Source organism: Triticum aestivum, chromosome 2A, assembly GCF_018294505.1.
Source record: "Triticum aestivum cultivar Chinese Spring chromosome 2A, IWGSC CS RefSeq v2.1, whole genome shotgun sequence".
In the NCBI taxonomy this organism is placed as follows: Eukaryota; Viridiplantae; Streptophyta; class Magnoliopsida; order Poales; family Poaceae; genus Triticum; species Triticum aestivum.
Genome location: NC_057797.1, coordinates 17,877,106 through 17,901,786, shown reverse-complemented (window position 1 = coordinate 17,901,786; position 24,681 = coordinate 17,877,106). Strand labels below are relative to the sequence as shown.

General features: G+C 44.6%; 3 protein-coding genes across 5 annotated transcripts; 1 reads left to right on the top strand and 2 right to left on the bottom strand.

The window, feature by feature from the left end:
- Positions 1-7,125: 7,125 nt before the first annotated feature.
- LOC123187030 (probable carbohydrate esterase At4g34215) lies at positions 7,126-10,223 on the top strand. Its single transcript, XM_044598782.1, has 2 exons — positions 7,126-7,904; positions 9,753-10,223. Exons 1-2 carry the CDS (start codon positions 7,212-7,214, stop codon positions 9,963-9,965), a joined length of 906 nt encoding a protein of 301 aa, XP_044454717.1. The 5' UTR covers positions 7,126-7,211; the 3' UTR covers positions 9,966-10,223.
- Positions 10,224-11,300: 1,077 nt separating this feature from the next.
- LOC123187028 (E3 SUMO-protein ligase RanBP2) lies at positions 11,301-16,674 on the bottom strand. Of its 2 annotated transcripts, none has more exons than XM_044598780.1 (7): positions 16,315-16,674; positions 15,011-15,375; positions 14,349-14,427; positions 13,577-13,668; positions 13,355-13,491; positions 12,503-12,580; positions 11,301-11,720 (listed from the first exon to the last, which is right to left on the bottom strand). In XM_044598780.1, the coding sequence occupies exons 1-7, from the start codon at positions 16,520-16,522 to the stop codon at positions 11,675-11,677; spliced, it is 1,005 nt and encodes a 334-aa protein (XP_044454715.1). In that variant the 5' UTR covers positions 16,523-16,674; the 3' UTR covers positions 11,301-11,674. The 2 variants fall into 2 exon arrangements, with proteins under 2 accessions (XP_044454715.1, XP_044454716.1); XM_044598781.1 differs by having other exon boundaries at positions 15,011-15,347; positions 16,315-16,621.
- A 915-nt stretch (positions 16,675-17,589) lies between these two features.
- On the bottom strand, positions 17,590-21,959 carry LOC123187027 (ATP sulfurylase 2). Of its 2 annotated transcripts, XM_044598779.1 has the most exons (6): positions 21,287-21,959; positions 18,790-19,195; positions 18,451-18,711; positions 18,122-18,208; positions 17,853-18,026; positions 17,590-17,675 (listed from the first exon to the last, which is right to left on the bottom strand). In XM_044598779.1, exons 1-5 carry the CDS (start codon positions 21,829-21,831, stop codon positions 17,892-17,894), a joined length of 1,434 nt encoding a protein of 477 aa, XP_044454714.1. In that variant the 5' UTR covers positions 21,832-21,959; the 3' UTR covers positions 17,590-17,675; positions 17,853-17,891. The 2 variants fall into 2 exon arrangements, with proteins under 2 accessions (XP_044454714.1, XP_044454713.1); XM_044598778.1 differs by having other exon boundaries at positions 17,590-18,026.
- Between the last annotated feature and the right edge of the window lie 2,722 nt (positions 21,960-24,681).

Here is a 24,681-nt window from a genome sequence, read left to right as displayed (position 1 = left end):
CTAGGAACGTATCTAAACAGTAGAACTAAAGCGCGAGCTTACGACATAATTTGCAAAGATCTTTTGACTATGTTCAGGATAATTAAGTTCATCTTATGAACTCCCACTCAGATAGACATCCCTCTAGTCATCCAAGTGATTACATGATCCGAGTCAACTAGGCCGTGTCCGATCATCACGTGAGACGGACTAGTCATCATCGGTGAACATCTTCATGTTGATCGTATCTACCATACGACTCATGCTCGACCTTTCGGTCTTCTGTGTTCCGAGGCCATGTCTGTACATGCTAGGCTCGTCAAGTCAACCTAAGTGTTTGCATGTGTTCCGAGGCCATGTCTGTACATGCTAGGCTCGTCAACACCCATTGTATGTGAACGTAAGGATCTATCACACCCGATCATCACGTGGTGCTTCGAAACGACGAACTTTAGCAACGGTGCACAGTTAGGGGAGAACACTTCTTGAAATTTTAATGAGGGATCATCTTATTTACTACCGTTGTTCTAAGCAAATAAGATGCAATAACATGATAAACATCACATGCAATCAAATAGTGACATGATATGGCCATCATCACTTTGCTCCTTTTGATCTCCATCTTCGGGGCTCCATGATCATCATCGTCACCGGCATGACACCATGATCTCCATCATCATGATCTCCATCATCGTGTCTTCATGAAGTTGTCACATCAACTATTACTTCTACTACTATGGCTAACGCTTTAGCAATGAAGTAAAGTAATTACATGACGATTTAAGTTGACACGCAGGTCATAAATAAATTAAAGACAACTCCTATGGCTCCTGCCGGTTGTCATACTCATCGACATGCAAGTCGTGATTCCTATTACAAGAACATGATCATCTCATACATCACATATATCATACATCACATCCTTTGGCCATATCACATCACATGGCATACCCTGCAAAAACAAGTTAGACGTCCTCTAATTGTTGTTTGCATGTTTTACGTGGCTGATATGGGTTTCTAGCAAGAACGTTTCTTACCTACGCAAAACCACAACGTGATATGCCAATTGCTATTTACCCTTCATAAGGACCCTTTTCATCGAATCCGTTCCGACTAAAGTGGGAGAGACAGACACCCGCCAGCCACCTTATGCAACTAGTGCATGTCAGTCGGTGGAACCGGTCTCACGTAAGCGTACGTGTAAGGTTGGTCCGGGCCGCTTCATCCCACAATACCGTCGAAACAAGATTGACTAGTAACGGTAAGCATATTGAACAAAATCAACGCCCACAACTACTTTGTGTTCTACTCGTGCATAGAATCTACGCAATAGACCTAGCTCTGATACCACTGTTAGGGAACGTAGCAGAAATTCAAAATTTTCCTACGTGTCACCAAGATCTATCTATGGAGAAACTAGCAACGAGTATTCAGATTCATCTACATACCTTTGTAGATCGCGTGCGGAAGCGTTCAAGTGAACGGGGTTGATGGAGTCGTACTCGTCGTGATTCAAATCACCGATGATCCTAGTGCCGAACGGACGGCACCTCCGCGTTCAACACACGTACAGCCCGGTGACGTCTCCCACGCCTTGATCCAGCAAGGAGAGAGGGAGAGGTTGAGGAAGACTCCATCCAACAGCAGCACAACGGCGTGCTGGTGGTGGAGGAGCGTGGCAATCCTGCAGGGCTTCGCCAAGCACCGCGGGAGAGGAGGAAGATGTGTCACGGGAGGGAGAGGGAGGCGCCAGGGCTTAGATTGGTTTGCCCCTCCTTTTCCCCACTATATATAGGGCCAAGGGAGAGGGGAGGCGCAGCCCCTGCCCCTTCCTCCAAGGAAGGGTGCGGCCAAGGGTGGGGAGGAGTCCATCCTCCCCAAGGCACCTCGGAGGTGCCTTCCCCTTTTAGGACTCTCCCCTTTTTCCTATCTCTTGGCGCATGGGCCTCTTGGGGCTGGTGCCCTTGGCCCATATAGGCCAAGGCACACCCCTTACAGCCCATGTGGCCCCCGGGGGCAGGTGGCCCCACCCGGTGGACCCCCGGGACCCTTCCGGTGGTCCCGGTACAATACCGATGACCCCGAAACTTGTCCCGATGACCGAAATAGTACTTCCTATATATAATTCTTTACCTCCGGACCATTCCGGAACTCCTCGTGACGTCCGGGATCTCATCCGGGACTCCGAACAACATTCGGTAACCACATACAAGCTTCCTTTATAACCCTAGCGTCATCGAACCTTAAGTGTGTAGACCCTACGGGTTCGGGAGACATGCAGACATGACCGAGACGTTCTCCAGTCAATAACCAACAGCGGGATCTGGATACCCATGTTGGCTCCCACACGTTCCACGATGATCTCATCGGATGAACCACGATGTCAAGGACTTAATCAATCCCGTATACAATTCCCTTTGTCTAGCGGTATTGTACTTGCCCGAGATTCGATCGTCGGTACCCCTATACCTTGTTCAATCTCGTTACCGGCAAGTCTCTTTACTCGTTCCGTAACACATCATCCCGTGATCAACTCCTTGATCACATTGTGCACATTATGATGATGTCCTACCGAGTGGGCCCAGAGATACCTATCCGTCACACGGAGTGACAAATCCCAGTCTCGATTCGTGCCAACCCAACAGACACTTTCGGAGATACCTGTAGTGTACCTTTATAGCCACCCAGTTACGTTGTGACGTTTGGCACACCCAAAGCATTCCTACGGTATCCGGGAGTTGCACAATCTCATGGTCTAAGGAAGTGATACTTGACATTAGAAAAGCTTTAGCATACGAACTACACGATCTTTGTGCTAGGCTTAGGATTGGGTCTTGTCCATCACATGATTCTCCTAATGATGTGATCCCATTATCAACGACATCCAATGTCCATGGTCAGGAAACCGTAACCATCTATTGATCAACGAGCTAGTCAACTAGAGGCTTACTAGGGACATGGTGTTGTCTATGTATCCACACATGTATTGAGTTTCCTATCAATACAATTATAGCATGGATAATAAACGATTATCATGAACAAGGAAATATAATAATAACTTATTTATTATTGCCTCTAGGGCATATTTCCAACAGTATTGGGATACCGACGATCGAATCTCGGGCAAGTAACATATCGATTGACAGAGGGAATTGTATACGGGGTTGCTTGAATCCTCGACATCATGGTTCATCCGATGAGATCATCGTGGAGCATGTGGGAACCAACATGGGTATCCAGATCCCGCTGTTGGTTATTGCCCGAGAGTCGTCTCGGTCATGTCTACATGTCTCCCGAACCCGTAGGGTCTACACACTTAAGGTTCGGTGACGCTAGGGTTGTAGGGATATGTGTATGCAGTAACCCGAATGTTGTTCGGAGTCCCGGATGAGATCTCGGACGTCACGAGGAGTTCCGGAATGGTCCGGAGGTAAAGAATTATATATAGGAAGTGCTGTTTTGGCCATCAGGACAAGTTTCGGGGTTATCGGTATTGTACCGGGACCACCGGAGGGGTCCCGGGAGTCCACCAGGTGGGGCCACCTGCCCCGGTGGGCCACATGGGCCTTAGGGGGTGCGCCTTGGCCTGCTTGGGCCAAGGGGAACCAGCCCCAAAGGGCCCATGCGCCTAGGGTTCCATCTAGGAGGAGTCCTAGTGGTGGAAGGCACCTCCTAGATGGCTTGGGGGGGAGGGAAACCTCCCTGGCCGCCGCCCCCCTTGGGAGATCAGATCTCCCAGGGCTGGCGCCCCCCCAAGAGGCCTATATAAAGGGGGGGAGGGGAGGGGGGCAGCGCACCCTAAGCCCTGGCGCCTCCCTCTCCCTCTCCAACACCTCCACCTCCTCCATAGAGCTCGGCGAAGCCCTGACGGAGTACTGCAGCTCCACCATCACCACGCCGTCGTGCTGCTGCTGGAGCCATCATCCCCAACCTCTCCTTCCCCCTTGCTGGATCAAGAAGAAGGAGACGTTACGCTGACCGTACGTGTGTTGAACGCGGAGGTGCCGTCCGTTCGGCGCTAGGGATCTCCGGTGATTTGGATCACGTCGTGTACGACTACCTCATCCCCGTTCCTTGAACGCTTCCGCACGCGATCTACAAAGGTATGTAGATGGATTTGAATACTCGTTGTTAGATGAACTCATAGATAGATCTTGGTGAAACCGTAGGAAATTTTTTGTTTTCTACAACGTTCCCCAACAGTTTGATATATATAAATAAATAAATAAATAAATATATATATAAATATATATATATATATATATATATATATATATATATATATATATATATATATATATATATATATATATATATATATATATATATATATATAACATGGACATATTCCTGTTGTTGCATACGAAAATAGAGTCAAAGAGTTCAAGCTCAAGCCAATGTAGACGAGACCAAATGTTTTTTTCTCCTTCCTTGAGACGCATTTCGTGTTATGTAACTAAACTAGTAGTCTATCAACAAATGCTATATTTTAAGAATATGCTCATAGTAACATTAAAAAATGGTAGGCTTGCCCAATTTTTGCAATGGTACAAATAACTATTGAACTCGAATTTGTGTAGAAATATTCCATGGATACTTAGTGGTAAGTGTAGGGATGTGAAATTATGGTTATGAGAGCAAGTAATAAAGCTACCAATTAAAGGAAGGGACCTTTGTTTGAAGGTTGGAAGAAGCCTATTTGCATCGGAATACATGCATTTGGAGAGCAGTATCGAGCTACCGATATGATTTTTAATGATCCATGAGATCTTGAGATGGTTTATGGTTTTTCTATATTGCATAGTGCGGTTCATGTTTTATATCATTCTTTTTTATGTGTTCTTGTTTCAGGTTTTGGTTCCCTGGGTTTGATGTTGTCCATTGTAAGTCAAATTATAAAAATGTTTTCTTCTACAGTTGTCTTCTAATGGGAAGACATTAGAGGCAGAGGCTGCTCATGGAACTGTCACTAGACATTTTAGGTTACATCAAAAGGGACATGAGATGAGAACCAATAGCATAGCATCTATATCTTATTTGGCTCTAGAACGTTTTCTCAAAAACAAGGTTTAAATCCCTTGCCTCTGCATCATCACGATGCACACATCCATTCTTATTAAATATTAAGCGGAGTACAAAACAAAGATAATCACGGACGACCCACTACAACATGTGAAATCAAGAACTACGTACGTCTCAAGCGACTTCTTCCACAACAACGCCTTGGAGAAGGGATGCATGTACTGACGCCATCATTGTCACGTCTGACTGGAGACACCCATCCAATGAAGACCAGCACAATAGCAAGTACACAATGTCTTCAACAAGGTAACAATGCAAATTCGTCACTGGTGAGCTTGACAAATAAAGTCTAGGACAAGAGTTTCACCCTGTACATGAAGAGGTCATCTTGAAGACAAATCGTTCGATGGTCGCATCTGCTAGTACTCCTCGCCAGGGACAAAAGGCACTAGCAAATTGGCGGAACATCTTCCCTACTTACACTGCTGCCACGACCATTAGGTGGGCGTCCATGTCTCGGCGTGTAATCTAGAACATAGGTAATCACAAATAGCGTTGATGGATTTTACACTTGAACTAGAAGCTCTATAAAGAACTTGTTTTATTTTGTTCCTAATCAGTTCTAAATGTTTTCACAATCTTCTGTACTTACCTATGTAGTAACAACTTCTTCCCCCCCGGAAAAAAAGTAACAACTTCTTTCTCTATTTAGAGCAAAGCTGGATAAATTTGATATGCCACTTGACTTCACACAAAAGTTTTTTTTAATGGAACACATCGATTCCATATCTCACGACGGTCCAGCAGAAACACTGGCCAACCAAATAATTACATCGTATGTCAGTTCCACAGCCCATGTCTGCAGTTCGACACGACGGCTAGCACCAAGTGCATCCATTACATGAGCTAGCTTATTACAAGCCCCAGGGGCAAAAGAAAACGTGACATAAGCTTGAATCTACTTGTGTGGAAACAATGTAATTTGAGAAAATGCCAGAGGATTTTGGACTTCCTCGTGGGACATAAGTGATGACCTGCTCGCCCATTGGTACGACTACCCTGCCACATTCCTTCTCAGATCTTACCGTGACTTGATGCTTATTCTGTTCCTGAATCCCGAGCACGAACATGTAAATATGTGCTTAGAAGTATGAAATATCAAATATTTGACGTTGTGAAATTTGTAAGGAAATGCATTGGCTACCTCTCCAAGTTCCGGAGTAGGAATGAGATGGGCGTACACTTAGTGATTTCAACAAACATATGTTGTCAAATGAAACCATGATAGTAGATCAAGCATTGCACGACCAGTTATTTTCTGACGTGGAGGAAGTTCAGCCGCACATATGGGTCTTGTGAGTTCCGAAAATATCCAGCCTGGTGTCGAGGAAGTCCTATACCTAATGCCGAAAACCTCAAACCATGACGTTGTGCTAATATCATGATGTTGTTTTTCATTAGGATTTTTTTAATTTGATTATTAATTTTATCATTACACTATAAAAACATCAGTTTTGCTAAGTCTCAGTCGACTGAGACTTCGTTATGTCTCAGTTGATGCTATCTTCCTTTAATTTTGCATGGAGATTCGTACAAAAAAATTCATTTCAGTTTTTTTTCTTTTTACATCCTATATCACTTGACTTGAACTTGGTTAAGTCTCGGTCGACTCAGATTTAGCCACACCCTAAAAACATTACATCTTCTGATCCATATTAATTGTTGCCATCCATCATGAACGGGGGCCCAAGTAAACCTGGGCAAACGTCGAGCCGGGCCGGGTTTCAGGCCGGGCTAGTAAAAGCCCGACCTTCATTTCTCAAGCCCGAGCCCGGCCCGAAGCCCGAAATATTCCCTGTTTTCAAGCCCAAAGCCTGAAAGCCCGGCCCGATTGCTGTTTTTTAGTACGCGCACGTGCAAGCCCGGCCCGAAATACAAAAAAATTGAAGCCCGAGCCCAGCCCGAACTATCTTTCGGGCTGCAAAACAAAGCCCGAGCCCGGCCCGAATGTCAAGCCCGACCCAGCCCGGTCCGGGTTTTTCGGGCCGGGCTGCCCATGCGCGGGTTTAGGCCCGAGCATAGTTGAGACTTGAGAGGGAGCGAAACCGAAAGGAAACGTCCGAGTCAATCAACCACCGCCCGCCCGCTCGGCTCCAACCAAAACCCGCCCAACCCGTCCACCTCGCCCGGCAAATCCCCAATAAACAATAATGAAGCCGCCGGCGCGGCGGCCGCTGCTGGGCGTGCTGGCGGCGGCGGCGGCGCTCTCCTGCCTGCTCCTCCTCGCCCCGCCGCCCGGCCTCTTCCCCTCCTCCTCCTCCTCCCCCGCCCGCGCCCCGACCTCCCCCTACGCGCACCGCCCCAAGCTGCTCTTCCTCCTGGCCGGCCAGTCCAACATGGCCGGCCGGGGCGCGCCCACCTCGCCCCTCCCCGCCCCCTACCTCCCCCACCCCCGCCTCCTCCGCCTCGCCGCCGACCGCCGCTGGGTCGCCGCCTCCCCGCCGCTCCACGCCGACATCGACACCCACAAGACCTGCGGCCTCGGCCCCGCCATGCCCTTCGCGCACCGCCTCCTCCTCTCCTCCTCCTCGCCCTCCTCCCTCCCCGCGCCCTCCACCGCCTCCGACCCCGCCGTCCCGCTGGTGCTCGGCCTCGTCCCCTGCGCGGTCGGCGGCACCAGGATCTGGATGTGGGCGCGGGGCCAGCCGCTGTACGAGGCCGCCGTCGCCAGGGCGCGCGCCGCCGTGGCGGCCGGCGGCGGGGCGCTCGGCGCCGTGCTGTGGTTCCAGGGCGAGAGCGACACCGTCGAGGTCGACGACGCCCGCGCCTACGGCGGCAAGATGGAGCGCCTCGTCGCCGATCTCAGGGAGGATCTCGGCTCGCCCAATCTGCTCGTCATCCAGGTCAGCGCACGCGAACACTCTCCATGCGCTGGCGTTAGCTGAAATTCAGCTCACGCATTAAAAAGTTTGCTCCTTTTTCACCAACACGCCACTGCAAAATTAATACTCCTTGGTATGAGAAATGTTAATCTTGTCCCACACTGTTTCATTGCACATTCATGTCAACTCTGGCTTGGAAAATCACTTGCAGAACTTACACCAGCTGGGAGAATTAACCGAGGTTACTGCTGGTACTAGCTAGAGAACTATTTTACCACCCATAAGTCATAACAGCACCACAATTTCCCTAGCAATTCTTGTACACAACATTCATCTCATTGACCATAAATATTTTGCCACTGGTCCTGCGTAGATTGTTTCTAGTCGCTACTTATATGGAAATCAAGTGCAGAGGCATATCAAGGCTATGCAATCACTATGATATGGACATAAAACTAAGTTAGCAGTGCCTCATGTTTCTCATGTTTGAGTAAATCAACTAATGGATTAGTAGTGGATTATTATATTAATTAAAGACAGAGACAAGAGTTGAAACATCACCAAAAATCTATTACTATTGATTAGATGAAAGCTTCTCGAGCTCCACATGGGCATCAATGGAATGACTCATATATTAACTAAAGACAGATATTACATGAGCTGGAACATAACATCACCAAATCTCTATTACAAATGATTAAATGATCTTCTGGAGTTCCACATGGGCATCCGTGGAATGGTTCAACCACTCAAACAGTCAAACTCAATATCATGACAGTGTAACCATGATAAGGGAATGATGAGTTATTAATCCCCTGCAGTCAGTTAGGTTGACCCGTGGAGTTTGATATCGGTCATGCTGTGTCCAATCCAATGATTCGGAGTTGTGCTAGGATTTTGGACCGCTGCGGGACACGTGACCTGTGACCTACTCTGCCTCATCTCAGTAATGAGCCTCCCAGGTAGACTGGCCAATGCTCCATCAGAATTGGGAAGACAGCAGCCTTTAAGCTACCAGACCTTCCACAAACAATATCTCCTGTGGTCCTACCTAAAGTCGACAGCTTGTTGCATTTAAAATGGCACTATATCATAGTGCCAAACACCACCAGATTAATGCTAGCACTCACGGAAGAAAAGAAAAATTAGATGCTTCTACATTGCCCATAACTTGAAGCATTGTGCAGCAATCTGTCTTGCCAAACTATTTTTTGGATATGCCTTCCCCAAAGCAACAGCATACCACCTAGTGCCAACCTGTCTTTTATATTGCCATCGTTTTTCTTGCCTTTGACTCCATGTGGTTATCTGTATCGGAGCAGATAACATGACTCCTGACGAGTTCAATATGTTTCTAATAACACTATATATGATAGACAAGTTATATTATGGCCCTGATCCAAACATCAACATTTTAAACAAGGGCATGTCACCACCAAGTACCAGGTAGTGATTTTTCACTCCATTGTCTGTATAGAATCTGTGAACCTGATGTTATTTGTGAATGTCGAGTCGGTCGCATCTAGTATCGGAGATCGATGCTCTCATTTTCACTGCACACAACCGAAACATAACAGAACTAGACAGTGAAAGACAAGATTTATTATTAGTTTCCACAAGGAATGGTCTGCGCATTCATGCACACTAATCTATGTGCTTGAAAACTCTGTCAGTTATATACTACTCCCATAGTTTCACAAAGCTTGTACAGAAGTGATTCTTTTTCTTACAGCTGTACAGAAGTGATCTTGATTCTACACTCCTCAATTCACTTCTAAACAACATTTTACTTACATATTAGTGCACTTTTTCTTTGTTAGTCCATAGTGAGAAATAAGAATCTCATATAGTGACTCTTCTTCATTCCAGGTTGGTCTTGCATCAGGGGAGGGGAATTACACCGACATAGTAAGGGATGCTCAGAAAAGTATCAATCTTCCCAATGTGATTCTTGTCGATGCCATGGGTCTGCCACTCAGTGACGATCAGCTGCACCTCTCCACAGAAGCTCAACTCCGGCTCGGCGAAATGTTGGCGCAAGCCTATCTAGAATTCGAGTCATCCAGAGATCGCAAGCTATAGCATCAATAACATTGTCTGATTTGTTAGTTGTAGATACAATTATTCTTTGAGAACATCCTGTTGTAGAGTGTAGATGAATGTACAAACAAGGGAAGATGTGCCCACAGGCGTGTTGTCGCTCGCTATACCGCAATAAAAGGCTTTCTGGTAGAAATTTAGCTCAAACTGTTGTTCAAGTGGTGTACATTGGGGAGAAGAGAACAGAGCTGTGTGTGTTGGAATTAAAGCTGGAGAGCATTTGTGGAGGGATTCTGATAACATCCGCATTTCAATTTTATCATATTTGCTATTTTTCTCATTCAGTAGTTCCGAAGCAGGGTATAAAATTCCTTATGAAAGCACCGTGCATACATTTGACACCAGTGAAAAAACGTCAAATTCAGTTCAGAAATTTCATCCGTACTTTCTGAAACCAAATTGCTTTCAAAGCCTCCTTACAGACATGATGATTCTTTTGTGATATAAGTCTGCTTGTGAATACCTTAATTTTACATTCAAAATTCAGGCATCTAAAAATAGGTTCTGCTGTGATGGTTTGAATATTTACTTACTTCTCTGATATGACATGTTAGCCTCTATAAACACTACAAGGTCAGTAACTAAACAGAGAAACCTTGTATGTTTTAGAACATGTCTGAAACCAGTCACAGGTTTCATAATTTTCTAAAATGACATGCATCAACTATGTTGCACGGATACTTCAGAAAGTGCGTGTATCCAGCCGGATAATGCCCCGATACTCGGATACTGACCTGATATGACTTGATATGTATCCCGTACGTATCCTGTGATTTATTGATTTTTTTTTAAAGAAAATATGTTTGATACGTCGGATACCTTAGGATATGTATTGGATACGGAAACCCCATCGTTCAATATGAAAAACTCCTGTTTTATTGTTGTGGTATTCTGATAACATCCCTCATTCAATTTTATCATGCTCTGATATTTTTCTCGTTCAGTAGTTCCAAAGCAGGGTAGAAACTTCCTTCCTGAAAGCGCTGTGCATACATTGGGCACCAGCTAAAAAACGTCAAATTTAGTTCAAAAATTGTATCCATACTTTCTGAAACCAAATTGCAATTTCCTTTCAAAGCATCCTACCTTACAGACATGATAAAAAAAATTGTGATATAAGACTGCTTGTGAATACTTAAACTTCACATTCAAAATTCAAGCATCTAAAAACGATTCCCCTGTGATGGTTTGAATATTTACTTACTGCTGTGATATGGCATGTTAGCAGTCACATGTTTAATAATTTTCTAAAATGACGACAATATCAACAGTACAAAGCTGCGAAACAGGATTACAGATCTTTACAAGGTGAAGCGATTCAGAAAACAATAAAATCCAGCATTGCCACTTCAAATAGATCCAGCATTACATTACATCATAGCTGTCGAGGTACTGAAGAACCAATCAAATTGTTGCACACGCACACACAAAAACAAAACAAAAACAGATGGTACACTTTGACATACAGGAAACATTTTATTCTAGTGCTCGGCGTAAACAAATGCAAACTCCCACAAACAATATTAGACTCTGACACAGAACAATTTTAACAGCAGCATAAGCACTGCAGGGCCAAACCACAAACATAACAACAATCCTGGCGGTGGCAGCGACCGATCAGCCGCAGCAGAACCAGGAGACTCCACGCCCGCTTTAATAATTTAGTCGCAAAAGTACAAGCAAAGCTATTCTTATAGCGCACCCGGATGAACCGAAGACTCTTTCGCAGTTTTGCATCTGCAACACAAGAGATATATTCCCCGGTCAAAACCAAATTCCATAAAACAGGAGACGGTAAGCACTGAGAACGGTTAAAATGATGAAGACAGGATTGATGCTGAAACATTATTTCATGGAAAACATAAATCTAAATTTGATCGAAGTCCTAGCGAATTTCTTTCTACCCATACACAAGGCACAGATTTCAGTTGGGTTAGATATTAATCAGATTTGATATGGCTAAGGTTATTGGATCTAACTTCACCCACAGACGAACACCTATGCTGCTGGCATGGAGGATGTGCGACTATGCTCTTTCAATTATCCAAGATACACAATGACAGGAGGGGTGCACGCCAAGTGGTTTTTTTTATACAAGACAAGATGTGACTCTATACGTAGTCATGTGAGATGAAGCTCAATGCATGGTTTTGTGATATTTTTGCCATTATGTTGGCCTCGTAAATTTTTCTCTACTTCAAGGAATTATCTGAACAGATTTTATTTAAATAATATTAGCTACCATGTATCCATTATCAGTTAAGCAAAGAATAATCCAATCTATGTCCACTCCCCCTTCTCCAAGTCCTGCTCTTGGAAGCGTGGCTGGCAGCAAGGCACCACCCTCCATCTTGAGTCCAGGATAAACTCAAACAGATCCTAAACAGTCCCTATCTACCCCACCACTTAGCAAATGCATTTTATAAAGGGGAAGAAAATAACCTAAGGGCGATTTCACAAAAACAATTCAGCAATAGCCTAGGCCACAAATTTGAACAGAAGAGGCCAGGACATAGTACCTGTTACAAAATGCACGAGATGCGTAATTATGATTGCTGCAGTTGGTGCACAACCAGTCTCCTTCACGCCATTTTGCTCTGATAAAGTGCAAGAACATATGTACTCAGCTAGCTTATTCATGTCAAGTACAAAATTAATAATAATAACTTGCGAAAGGCAGTACTTTTCAGGATACATTCATTTGTCAATGGTCAATCAAGATTGTGACACTGGGATTCCATATAGTTCAACTAAAGAGTAGTCCAAAACAACTAGAGTGTCTCCAGTACCCATTTAAGTTGTACTCCCTCCGTCCCAAAATAAGTGTCTCAAACTTAATACAACTTTGTATTAGAGTTAGTACAAAGTTGACACTTATTTTGGGACGTACAAAGTTGACACTTATTTTGGGATGGAGGGAGTATTATGCTACCAACATAAAACGACCATGCAAATAATCAGAAAACAAGAAGACATAAAGGGACATAATTTTGCCAACCACTCCCAAATTTATATTTAAACACATGCACAGGCTATCTATTTAACACCCACTCATTCTCAAAAAATTTGACCAGGTCTATTCATACATAATTTCCTTCCACCTCACACATATAAATTTAATCATTAACAGACACAGATTCATAATCTATTTTTTCAGTTCCTATAAAAAAGATGTTCATATCTTCAAACCTGAAAACCCTATTCAAAATTATATAATTTGCTATTTTAATTATATAGGGGGTCATATTTGAACTGCTCTCCATTTGTCATCTCCCTATAGGTTGTTACACCCATTAGGATAGCATTCTAAGATAAGTATAGTGGCCTACTACATTGTAATATGAGCATCTATAATTTATGAGAAGTATTACCCTTTACCAACTACACCAGACATCCCTGGAATTTGTCCAGACGCCATTGAGTTTCCATTGTCATATGCAGAATAAGTTGTCTGGCCATTATTGTTTCCAGCACCTTGACCCATAAATAAATTATCTGAGCCTGCTGCCTTTAATCAAATTGGAAATGAATCAATGCCATGTGATAATGAGGTAAACAATCAATGAAAAGTAAAAAGGCCCACAAGTACATACTGAAAGTGGATAATTAGCATTTCCAGGATTTAGCCTTTTATTATCCCAGTCATTACCAAGCTCCTCTGATGCCAAACGCTTATTACCTAATGCTGAAACAAGAAGATTTTTCAGTATAACTATTAGAGTACATGCTGATCCTAGTTGCAAAATGTAATGAGAGTTTTGTCACTGTGATGCTACATGAGCACAAGAAAGAATGTGTAATGTGGCTAAGTAAAAGTAAATGATAAAAACTAAGTGACATAAATCATTAATGCTACAACAAGAAGAGATTTCGGGATAACTATCGGACTTCATGTTGTCAATCACAAGATGTAACAACAAGGCCACTGTAATACTACATAGAACACAAGAAAACAATAAACGATAGAACTAGGTTCGATAAATCACTATGGCAGCCAAGCCAACAGATCCAGAAAACAATAACAAAAAACCAGAATATGGCTATTATCAACTTCTTTTTCGAGAGTATTGCCGACTTGTGTTGATCACGGAGAAGTTGTACAAAGAAACATCTGCCTACAGTTACCCATTAATCGGCAGATGATAGATGTATCAGATGTGAAAAATAGTACTTCTGAATGTGCATGTACTACTAGAGTAATTAACCTATTTCTAGTGGCAAAGAATAACACAACCTTTTGAAAAGGCAAGTATATCAGATAGTTCCCTAATCACTGGAATTCAGAGGGGGGGGGGGGGGTATTTTTTTCATCAGTTAAGAGTACAAGTTTAAAAAATGTAGGACATTAGAACAGAGATGTCTTACTTGAAGAACTATCTGCTCCTGTGGATTTCATGGTTGTAGAGGCCATGCCTGATGGGACAGGTGCATTACACTCTTTGCACTGTAAAAGACAAAATAACAAGGAATAAGGTCAATCACATTGTACACTCAATGTAGAAAAGGCATACTGCAGAGAAGCCAAAACTAGAGTTCATGTCTAAGGTTCAGTGTGAAGTTGCTACACTATGTTGTTGCTTAACTTATTTTATAATCTACTGCAGAAAAACTAGCCACGAAGCAGAAAAAAGTTGGTTAACCAAACAGTAAAATATGAAAAAACGAGTTGGAAAAGCTAGATTATCATAATCCATTGCAATGCCAAACGAGCCTAAATAGACAATAAACAACGGGGAAGGAAAGTTATCTGCGTAATATGCAAGTGAACAAAGAACAATTTTAGGAATAAATGCAGAAGTAGGTGAAGGAACTTAGATGATAAGAAAAGCAACAAGATCGGACATATTAAACGCTCTAATGATGATCTGAGAAGTGGCAGTATCAGGGCTAAACTAGAGTTGGCCACAATGAGCATAATACATAAAAGCCCATTCTTATTACAATTCAGAAGGCAGGACAATATTTACCAACAACCATTACGATTGAGAATTAAGACATGACAAACAAGTATATTAACATGTGATCACCTGAGCACGAGATGAGTAGTTATGGAATCCACAGCTGCAGAGCCAGTCACCACTACGCCAGTCCTTTGGAACACCTTGAAACTGATTTGTGCTGTTGCCGGCGAATGGCCAAGCAGAAGATTGCATACCATATCTACCAGCCATCCCATAGGGCCAGTTTGCGTTTGCAAGTAGCTGCTGCTGCATAGCTGGATTGCCAAAGTTCATCTTATAGCCAGCATTGGCAATCTCCTGTACCCTGGCCATATAATCTGCATAGGCTGGCATCATTCCTCCCATTGATAACTGCGGCATCGCTGCTTCCTCCTTGGGCAGGTTGCACTTCTTGCAGTTCTTTCTGGATGCATAATTATTGTTACTGCAACCTATTCATTCATCCATTTGGCGCATAAACCAACCACCACCACCACCACGACCACCACCACACCAGGCAGCACGACAACGCACATCCGAAGTACACGCACACCAAGGCAACCAGCCATCCCGCACAACACCCAAAAAAGAAATAAGCACACACACACTAGTCATTTACTTGGAAAAGTTGCTGATACTTGTCTAATATCATCTACAAACTTACACATTTCAATGAATAAAATAAATAGAACCAGTAATCAGAAGTTTCAACACAGAAGGTAAGCAATTATTTTCTATTTACAGACATTCCAAACTCGCTTCATGATAACTGTGTGCTCTATACGTGAGCCACAGAATAAAAGTTGCATCAATGACACGTTTTCACTATTCAGTACCAACTTGTTACCCAAACCTCAGAATTAGATAACAGCCATACATGTGACACTAGATATTTTTACCCAAACCTCAGTAACAAGCCGAAATATACACCTAAACAAGATAATCAAATAAAACATACTCCCTCCGTCCCATAATAAAAGAGCATTTTTGACACTAATATTATGGGACGGAGGGAGTAAATGATATGCCCCTTAAGCCTCCGATGCAATGCGCTGAGGGAGATCACAAGCTTAAATTAACCAGGGCGCCCCCGGGAGGCACCGCCACCGGCAACCATCTATCTCACTTCCACATCCTTCCTATAGCTAACTCATGATACAACACAAGAAGAGCCCAGGCCACCTCCAGGCTAGGTCTACCAGCCTGATTGGTTTTCGTTTCCACTTGATTTCGGCTCTACATAGGCCTAGATGGGGAATAGCAAAAACTAGGGATACCAGCCAAACCATGGCGCGCAGCCTACCATTAGAGCAGTGATTTTTGTCCCTAAGACCAATAGAACGGTGACGAAGGAAGAAGGGTAGGTAGGTGAGGCGAGGTGTGGGCCGTACCGTTGCAGATCCAGTCGCCGGCGCGGGGGAGCCACTTGGAGTCGCGCGGGGTGTTGGGGTCGACGAGGAGGCGCGGCTGCTTGCAGCGGTTGCAGAGGGAGCGGAAGGCGTAGTTGCGGTTGCCGCAGCCGCCGCAGTCCCAGTCGCCCTCCCTCCCCCCGCCGCCGCCGCCGCCCGACCCGCCCGACGAGGACCCCGCGCCGGCCATCGCTCCGCTCGCGCTCCCGTGCTCGCTGCTCCCGGCGGCGGTGGGGGTAGGTGGCGGAGGTGATGGGGGATTTGATTCGGGAGTGGGGAGGAGATTTGGGGGTGGCAGCAGAGATCCGGGGAGATGGCAAAGGTATATTCTTTCTCCCTACTCTTCCCCCCCTGTCCCTCTCCGGCCTCGCCCGTGTGTACTGTAGGGTTCAGAATTTCCCTTTTTTTTTTCATTCAGTCAAATCTGTAAAAAAAATTGCCCCAATTTTTTTGTATATTTTTTAAAGTTTAGAGAGCAGGATTTTGTACAGGTTGCTCGGGTCAAGGTTTCAAATTTAAATTTCTCATCTTTTTTCTAATTTCAAGTCTTCGCATTATTTTGTCTCCGGGAACGGCTGTCGGGTCGACGATCCATTTTCTCCCTTTTTCTTGTGTAGAGACTTCAAAAGGACTTCCTATGTAGACTTCAAGTCTCCAAAACGTCGTATATTAATTTACGAAGGGAGTAAACCGCAAAATAATATTTTCCGCGGACCCTTTTTGTCGGCACAACCCAACATGTCCGACAAATGAACAAGCGCCAGTGTCAGACATGTTTGGTTGCCCTACACATTTTGCCACACTTTTTATGCCACAAGTTTTGTGGTGGCCAAATTGGTCATGGCGAAAGTTGGTTAGCAACGGTGTCTATGACAAGCGGCGTATGTGACTAAAGAAAGTGTGGCATGCTATGACCGTGGATACAACCAGACACTTTTCCGCACTTTGATAGAAAAGTGTGACAAGGCGTGGATGCCGACCCAACATCGTCCTTGGTTACACTCCAACACACTTTCTGATAATGGCCTGATGCCATCACTTACTAAAGACTCAGCTTATTTGCAGATTCTTTGATAATTATAAGTATTTTCTTTGTTTAAATCCTGAATCGTGAGGCTTTGTTGAATATAGTACAAAAACTAAACTGATAAGTTGGACTGTCATCATCTAATAATCCACCGCAATGCCAACTCTGCCACTCCGTTGTGTCACAATATGGAGATTAATTGCAGTCTGATCTTGGATGAGCTCCCACAGTTGCAATGAACTTCTTTATTGGCTAGTTGGACTGTCAGAGTCATCACACGATAATAACAGAATTTGCGGCGCGGTTACAGCTCAATCTGTCAACAGTTTTGAGTTTCAGTGCCAAGCTTCAAAATCTTTCTTTCTATTTGAAAGAAAAAAATTGAACAGTTGGAAGATCTGATGGCATCAATAAACTAGCAACCTACAAAAAACTTCAAAGAAAGGGCAAAAAAAAAAACGGTTTAAAATCCCCTGCATTCACCATTCCTCACCGGCCAATCAATGATCTCAAAGCCATGCAGCAGCTTGTCTCATACAGTAGCGGTGGCGGGGGCGGTAGCTCCTTCGGTTTGCAAGCTATTGTAGTAGTCAACAAGAACCTTCCACCCACCAGGGCACATGAAACCATCAGGAGGGTTCTCTCCAGTTTTGGCGAAAGTGCGCATCTGATTGATTCGTAGGTCAGTTGTTAGCAGCAGGTAAAGTATCTTTGCTACCATAGAGCAAGCATTTGTCCTCTGAAAATAAATGAAACGCTTACCTTGGTTCCTGAGATGAACAGAAAATCTTGACTGCGTGAAGGTTCAAAGAAAGCCATCTTCTTCGCCACCGTATCATATGCTGCTACCTGGAGCAATTCAAAATGTATATGTGAATCTAACAAGTGGCTGGAGATACAAATGAGTAATACAACCAAGAGATGTGTTAAGGGCATTAGAATTAAAAGGTGGAAACAATTTTGGCATTAGAATTAAAAGGTGGAAACAATTTTAATAAATTGCAAGCCTTGAAGTTGATCCAACTAAAGGAAAACAGGACAACTTTGACAATATTAATAAATCTGGAAGTAGGCTTCTGTGCATCAAATACCTTGAAGGGCAATATGTTGAGTTTCTCCAAACCGGGAGCCATGCTTAGGACCTTCTTCCCATGGTCTGGGTTGTACAGATCTCTCTTCTCTGTTGGATGGCCCATCCCAGCTGGATCACGACCCACTATATAGAAATTAGCACCGGCATTAATTCGTGCCTTCGCATGCCACTGCACTTCTGTTGGACCAGCATAATGCATTGGAGAGGGGAATATAGACACAATAGTGGTCTCAGGGTCAAGGACTCCATCTTCTAAGACCTGTCATGCAGTAGGACTTACGGTTTGCATTTTGCATTAACCCAACTGGTAAATAATCTGTGTAAATAAAATGATTACCTTGCTGTGTTGCTCCATTCTAACAGGCAGTGGGACATCATCAGCTTTTGTAAAACCACCCAAGGGGTGTAGCAGTAGAATGGGATTCTTGAAACCCATTTCCAGGAGACGCCTTCTAGTGTCATTCATCAACAGTGCATGCCCATTGTGGACTGGATTTCTCAACTGGAATGCAAATACAGCATCAGCCCCACGCTTGTCGAATTCGTCCCTAAGTTGCTGGGGTGAAAGCCTGTAATGGTCGAGGCCATCGTTATATTTGATGGGTTGCAACACCTCCAGGTCACCGCCAATCAGCCAGTTCCCAGCTGGTGTTATCGCCTCGTCGACATAAGGTAAGCCAGGCGCGGTTGTCCCCCATGTTCTTGCAATCCTTTCTTCTTTATTGTGAGGGTATATTTCAATACTGATAAAATGATAATGTACATATCAGTGAAAATCTCGTTAGAATTGGACGCAAAAGTAATACCACAAAGGACAAATTTCGCTAGTCATTTAAGTGCTGTCACAATGTTAGTTAAGTTTCATCTAGCATATGATCATATATATGATTGGTTGCTACTACCGTAGCAGTTAAAGCCACTTAAGAGGGAACTGTTCTAAAGTGAATCATGACAGAAAATAAAACAGAGGGTAAAATGACATGAATTTGTAAACAAAATCTTGACGCATCAAAAATCTCATCATGATTACTACTTCATGGTCCACAAGTAAATCCAAACAAAAAGCTTCTTATACACATATGATGTGAGGGATCAGCACATAAATGAGTTTTTGACTTTTTGTACAATCAGATTTATTATGAAGTTTTGTGGTTAGATAGCCCAAAATATGTATGTGTTCAAGACTTGGAGTTAATCAAAAAGGTTATGATGGTGTGCTTGGGCATTTTCATCGCTAGCATGTCACAGACAGAAATGTCCTCACTTGAGGAGGATCAAAGCAGGAAGTGATTTAACTTCACTTAAAATTTACCCCCAAGTAAAGCTATGCTGAGCTTAATTCAACCAAACCATGTAGAGGTCATTTGTACAAGGGTTCGAGAAGCGGTGCCAACTGCCCAGGTCCCTGGCCAGTGACTGATTTTTGCCCAAAATTCAGAACTGTCAATTTTTGTTGTTTTGGTACAATTTTTGAAGTACTCAACGAGATATGTTGGTAGAGTTAAAAGTTATATGAAATTCCATACAAATTGGTGAAAATTCTAATTCAAGAAAAACAACCGGTAACTGGTCAATCATCAGAAACCGGTGAGGGAGTGGTAAATTTCTCCAAATTATATTTTAGACCTGATTTTTGTATAAATATAACTACAGTGGTAATTCAGAGCTACTGCAAAGAAATGACTACTTAGGATTCAGATATGCTTAGAATGTCTGTAACAGACATAGTTCAAACACAGTTCAATGGGGTGAATTAACAGTGCTGATAGGATTCTTTAGTACTCAAGAGAAGGGCAAAAAAATGGCACAAGGAGAACATCACATGTGTCAATTTCTACTTTTGAAGTCGGAGCACACCAAAAAAAAAAAAACATTACTCGAATAACCACCTAATAATGAATAAGCACAGATACCTTCAACTTTAAAATCAACAGTTATTTATTTTCCATTTTATAAAAAGAAGAAGAATTGGCCAGACACATCATGTCACATCGAAAACAGTGAAAATAAAGAAATGCTGTAGCAATTGATGACTGGTCACATAGGCAGATGGGGCTGCTAAAATCAAGTTGTTAACTAAGCACGAGGTCAAATACGCATCGCAAGGCAATCCTTATGCAATCACTATGAGAGTGACATGAAAGCGACAGCACCGTCAAGGATGGCAGCATCTTTTTGTTCAAACATTCTCATCCATTGAGCTTTTGCTAAGCTGCTAGTGGTGCTAGGTGCCATGGTCCCCCAAACCTGCTAAAATGTGGACTAGAATGAACAGGCAGCAAAGCTAAGATGCTTCACTAAATTTTCCCCCAGTGATAAGATGCTAAATTCTTCCACAATGGAAGGACAAGAGTGTTTTCGGGCGACGAAAAAGACAACGGAGGCACCATATTCTTTGGCCCTGAACTTGTGATAGTCTTTTAAGTACTACCTCTGTCCTGGTTTATAAGTCCTCTCTGTATTTTGTGCCAAATTTTGACCTTTAAATTTAATTCGTGGAGCCAACATTGCATCCTACGTTCTCTAAATTATCGGGAATAAATCAAATCGTCAATACATATCAAAACTGGCGCCTACAGGGCCACAAAAGTATACACCTTCTTCCAATTGTCAATTTGCAAGCCCAATAAACTTGGAAGGAATTTTGCCAATTTTTCAATGTTATTTTTGCACGAAAGCTGCAAGAAATGTTTTCGGTCGAACAAGAACCATGAAAATGGAGCGCGCATGAACTAGCAGACGGGTGAAAAATGGGCGACGGTAACGTAATCCACAGGACAACAGCAGAAGGAACTGAGAGGCGGAGATGAGAGGAGGAGGGGGCGGGGGCGGACCTGCGGAGGACGGCGAGGAGCTGGCCGTCGGGCCCGGCGAGCGCGACGTCGGGGGCGGCCCCGACGCGGTCCTTGGCGGCGTCGTCGAGGGCGAGCACGATGGGGAGCGACATGTTGGCGAGGCCGCCCGAGGGGAGGCGGAGCGAGTTGAAGTGGAGGCACTGGAGGTACTCTTGCTCGCGCATGAACCCGCGCAGCGGCGACGCCCAGCCCTCGGCGAGCACGTGCGCCCACTCCACGTCGACGGCCGCGAGCCGCACCCGAGGGAGCGCCTCCGCCTCGGCCCGCAGCGCCGCGCGGCGCTCCGGCGGGGCCACGAGGTCGACCAGCGCGCCGCCGTCCGGGTCGATGAGCGAGCTGCGGATGGCCGACATGCCGCGGCGGGGCCCGGTGCGTGGCCCGGGGACCGCGGTGGCGAGGCGGAGGCGAGGGTGGGGGCGGAGGGGGTGAGCGAGCGAGGCCGTGGCGGGGGAGGCGGCGCGGCGGCGCGGGAGGGGGGAGGAGGGGTGGTGGGGGTGGGTGGGAGTGAGGAGGTGGAGGGCCATGGCCGCCTGCAAGGTGTTCGACGGGCCGACGCTCCGGTGCGGTGCGGCGCGGCGCGGCCTCCGAGCGCGCACGGGTGGTTTTTTTTTTTCTTTTTCTTTTTTCCCTGTCTAATCTATTGGCTCAGAGGTTTGTGGGAGGATGTGGAGTATTTATATTGTGTGGGCATGGCATGACATGGGTTGGATTTGATTTTGACCGCACCATGTTTGTGTTGTGTTGACCCCAAATGTTTGGAAATGTTTTTATATGGGGGCAGGATTTGAAGGCATGCCAATCAAGGGGGTGTGATTGAGGATTTGACATCATTTGACCTTGCTTGTTTGGAAATGGTTTATGGCAATAAAGTGAGCATGATGTTTTGGGTAATTGCATATCAAAGGGATTCAATTGGGGATTTGACTCCCCTTGGCACTTTTTTAGCTGACATGTCATACATGGTGTGTTTGGTTTGTGATGATCAAAATCGATATTATCTGTCATTTGGTCGTGATTTTTTTTAATGTTCGTGTGAGCGTCATGACTTTTGATTGGACGGTAGGTCGTGATATTATCAAGGTCGTGATTTTTTGATTGGACGATGATCCTTGTTAAGCATCCATGGCTGAGTGGTTAAAGCGCACAATTAACAATAGCTAGTACATAGAACTAGCAGCAATTGTATGGGTGGGCCTTTAGATTGGTTATAGATGATGTGACACATAGCGAAAGTACTTTTATCAGCTCTAGCTCAAATGCTTCTGGCATGAAGAACAAAATAGAAACAAAAAAAAATGTTTTTCTTTTGGAAAACATTAAGGAATATTTGGAGTGCTCATAGATTTAGAAAAAACGGTTTACCATTTTTTCGCGAGTAGATACCCCGTGCCCGATACAAAGATAGAGCTATCAGCGGGACAACTAATTTGACCCCTATAAATAAAAAGGGACAAATAATTTGGGAACCACATAGAGAACATATGTTGTGAACTTAGGCCGTCCGTGGCAAAGCAAGCTGGAGCACTCAAGAGGATCATCGAGTCGAATCAATGGTGTAGCTCTCCTCCGAGCGGCCGGGTTTGGGTTTGGGTGACCCTCCGGCCGGGGAGGCTATGGCGTCTCCCTCCCCTGGCTGCTGCCCCTTGGCACTAGCCAAACGACGGACGGGCCTGCTGTTGCGCTGCTGCTCCCCGTGCCCGTTGAAGCTGATGGATGCTCCCGATCGTCCTCAGCCCTCATGCCCAGGTGAAAGGGGGCGATCCGTGGATTCCCGTCCACGGGCGGATGTAGGAACGGCCGGCGGCGAGAGACGGATGGGGCGAATAAGAAAAGGTACACATCTCTGGCGTGCAGTCACTCTCAGCTTCAGGGGCGCGGCTGCAAGCCTGGACTGGAATGAACGGCGGCCGAAACATTCCGGGTTGGTTTTCTACGAGCGCAGAAAGAAGGGAGCGAGTGCCCATTTTGAGCTCATTCCTTCCTAACAAAGCTTTGAGCAAACAACGTACACGTACGAATCCAAAGAGCAACCGTGCATGCTAGACCCTCCGGAGCAAACCATTTGCGACTTCTCTGGCGGCGCATGTTGCAACAACACCGACCTCCCAGTATTTAATAAAAAACCACCACGTTTGACGGAAACATGACGAACGTTTGTCGGGACGTCGGCTGTCGATCGGGTGCGGGTCAAGATCTGATCCGTTCCCCTCTCGCTGCACTCTCTCCGTCCTCTCCCTCTCTCTGAACTAGGCGGCGGCGGCGGCGGTTCCGGAGGGGGGCGTCGGCGATATGGGTGGTGGGCACAAGTTTGGACGCTGCGGGCTCAGTCGACAATTGGTTGGGGGGCACCAGTTTCTCGACGCAGGCCGGCTCGCATCAGCAGGAGGCACAGCTCGCCCAGTCATCGCCAATGGGTTGCAGGTATGGAAATATCATCTGCTAGGTCAGCTGCTTCAATCTGTCAAATTGGTTAGCTGCTCATGAATTGGTTAGCTGCTTCAATCTGGAAAATTAGTAAGATGTGTTTGTTAGAGCTTGTTGGACATGTGTAGTAAACTATATTGCACTTGTAGCTCTGTCATTTTCAATTCAATTCATGAGCACCTATTTCTGAAGTTTTGCTGACAAGAAGTGAGAGATATGGTTTCATTTAGAAGGAAGAAACCCTGTGAAAAGGGGTATATATGAGTCAGATATACTACCTCCGTTCCTTGATATAAGGTGTATAGTTTTTTGAGAAAAAACCCAAAATATATGGTGTATTGCGTTGCACCACTCGTTTGGATATTTTTTTAGGGATTTGATTACATTTCCTTATATAAAGCAACCTCCTCTATTTTCTCATGTTAATTAGTCAGGTGAAATCTCGCCCAAAACTTGCGAAATTTTCCCTACATGTGCGTTTTTTAATTTCCGTGCCAAAAACTATACACCGTATATTTAGGAACAGAGGGAGTATTTTTTCTTACTCTACAATCACTCATTGCTAGTGAAGGGTATGGGCAGAGTGATTACATGTACTATGTGAAGAAGGAGGAAATTGGATCTGAAAGAGTAAAGTATTTCGTTTGGATAATTTTTTTAGGGATTTGATTACATTTCCTTATATAAAGCAACCTCCTCTATTTTCTCATGTTAATTAGTCAGGTGAAATCTCGCCCAAAACTTGCGAAATTTTCCCTACATGTGCATTCTTTAATTTCCGTGCCAAAAACTATACACCGTATATTTAGGAACAGAGGGAGTATCTTTTCTTACTCTACAATCACTCATTGCTAGTGAAGGGTATGGGCAGAGTGATTACATGTACTATGTGAAGAAGGAGGAAATTGGATCTGAAAGAGTAAAGTATTTAGGTAATGAAGCTAGTGTTC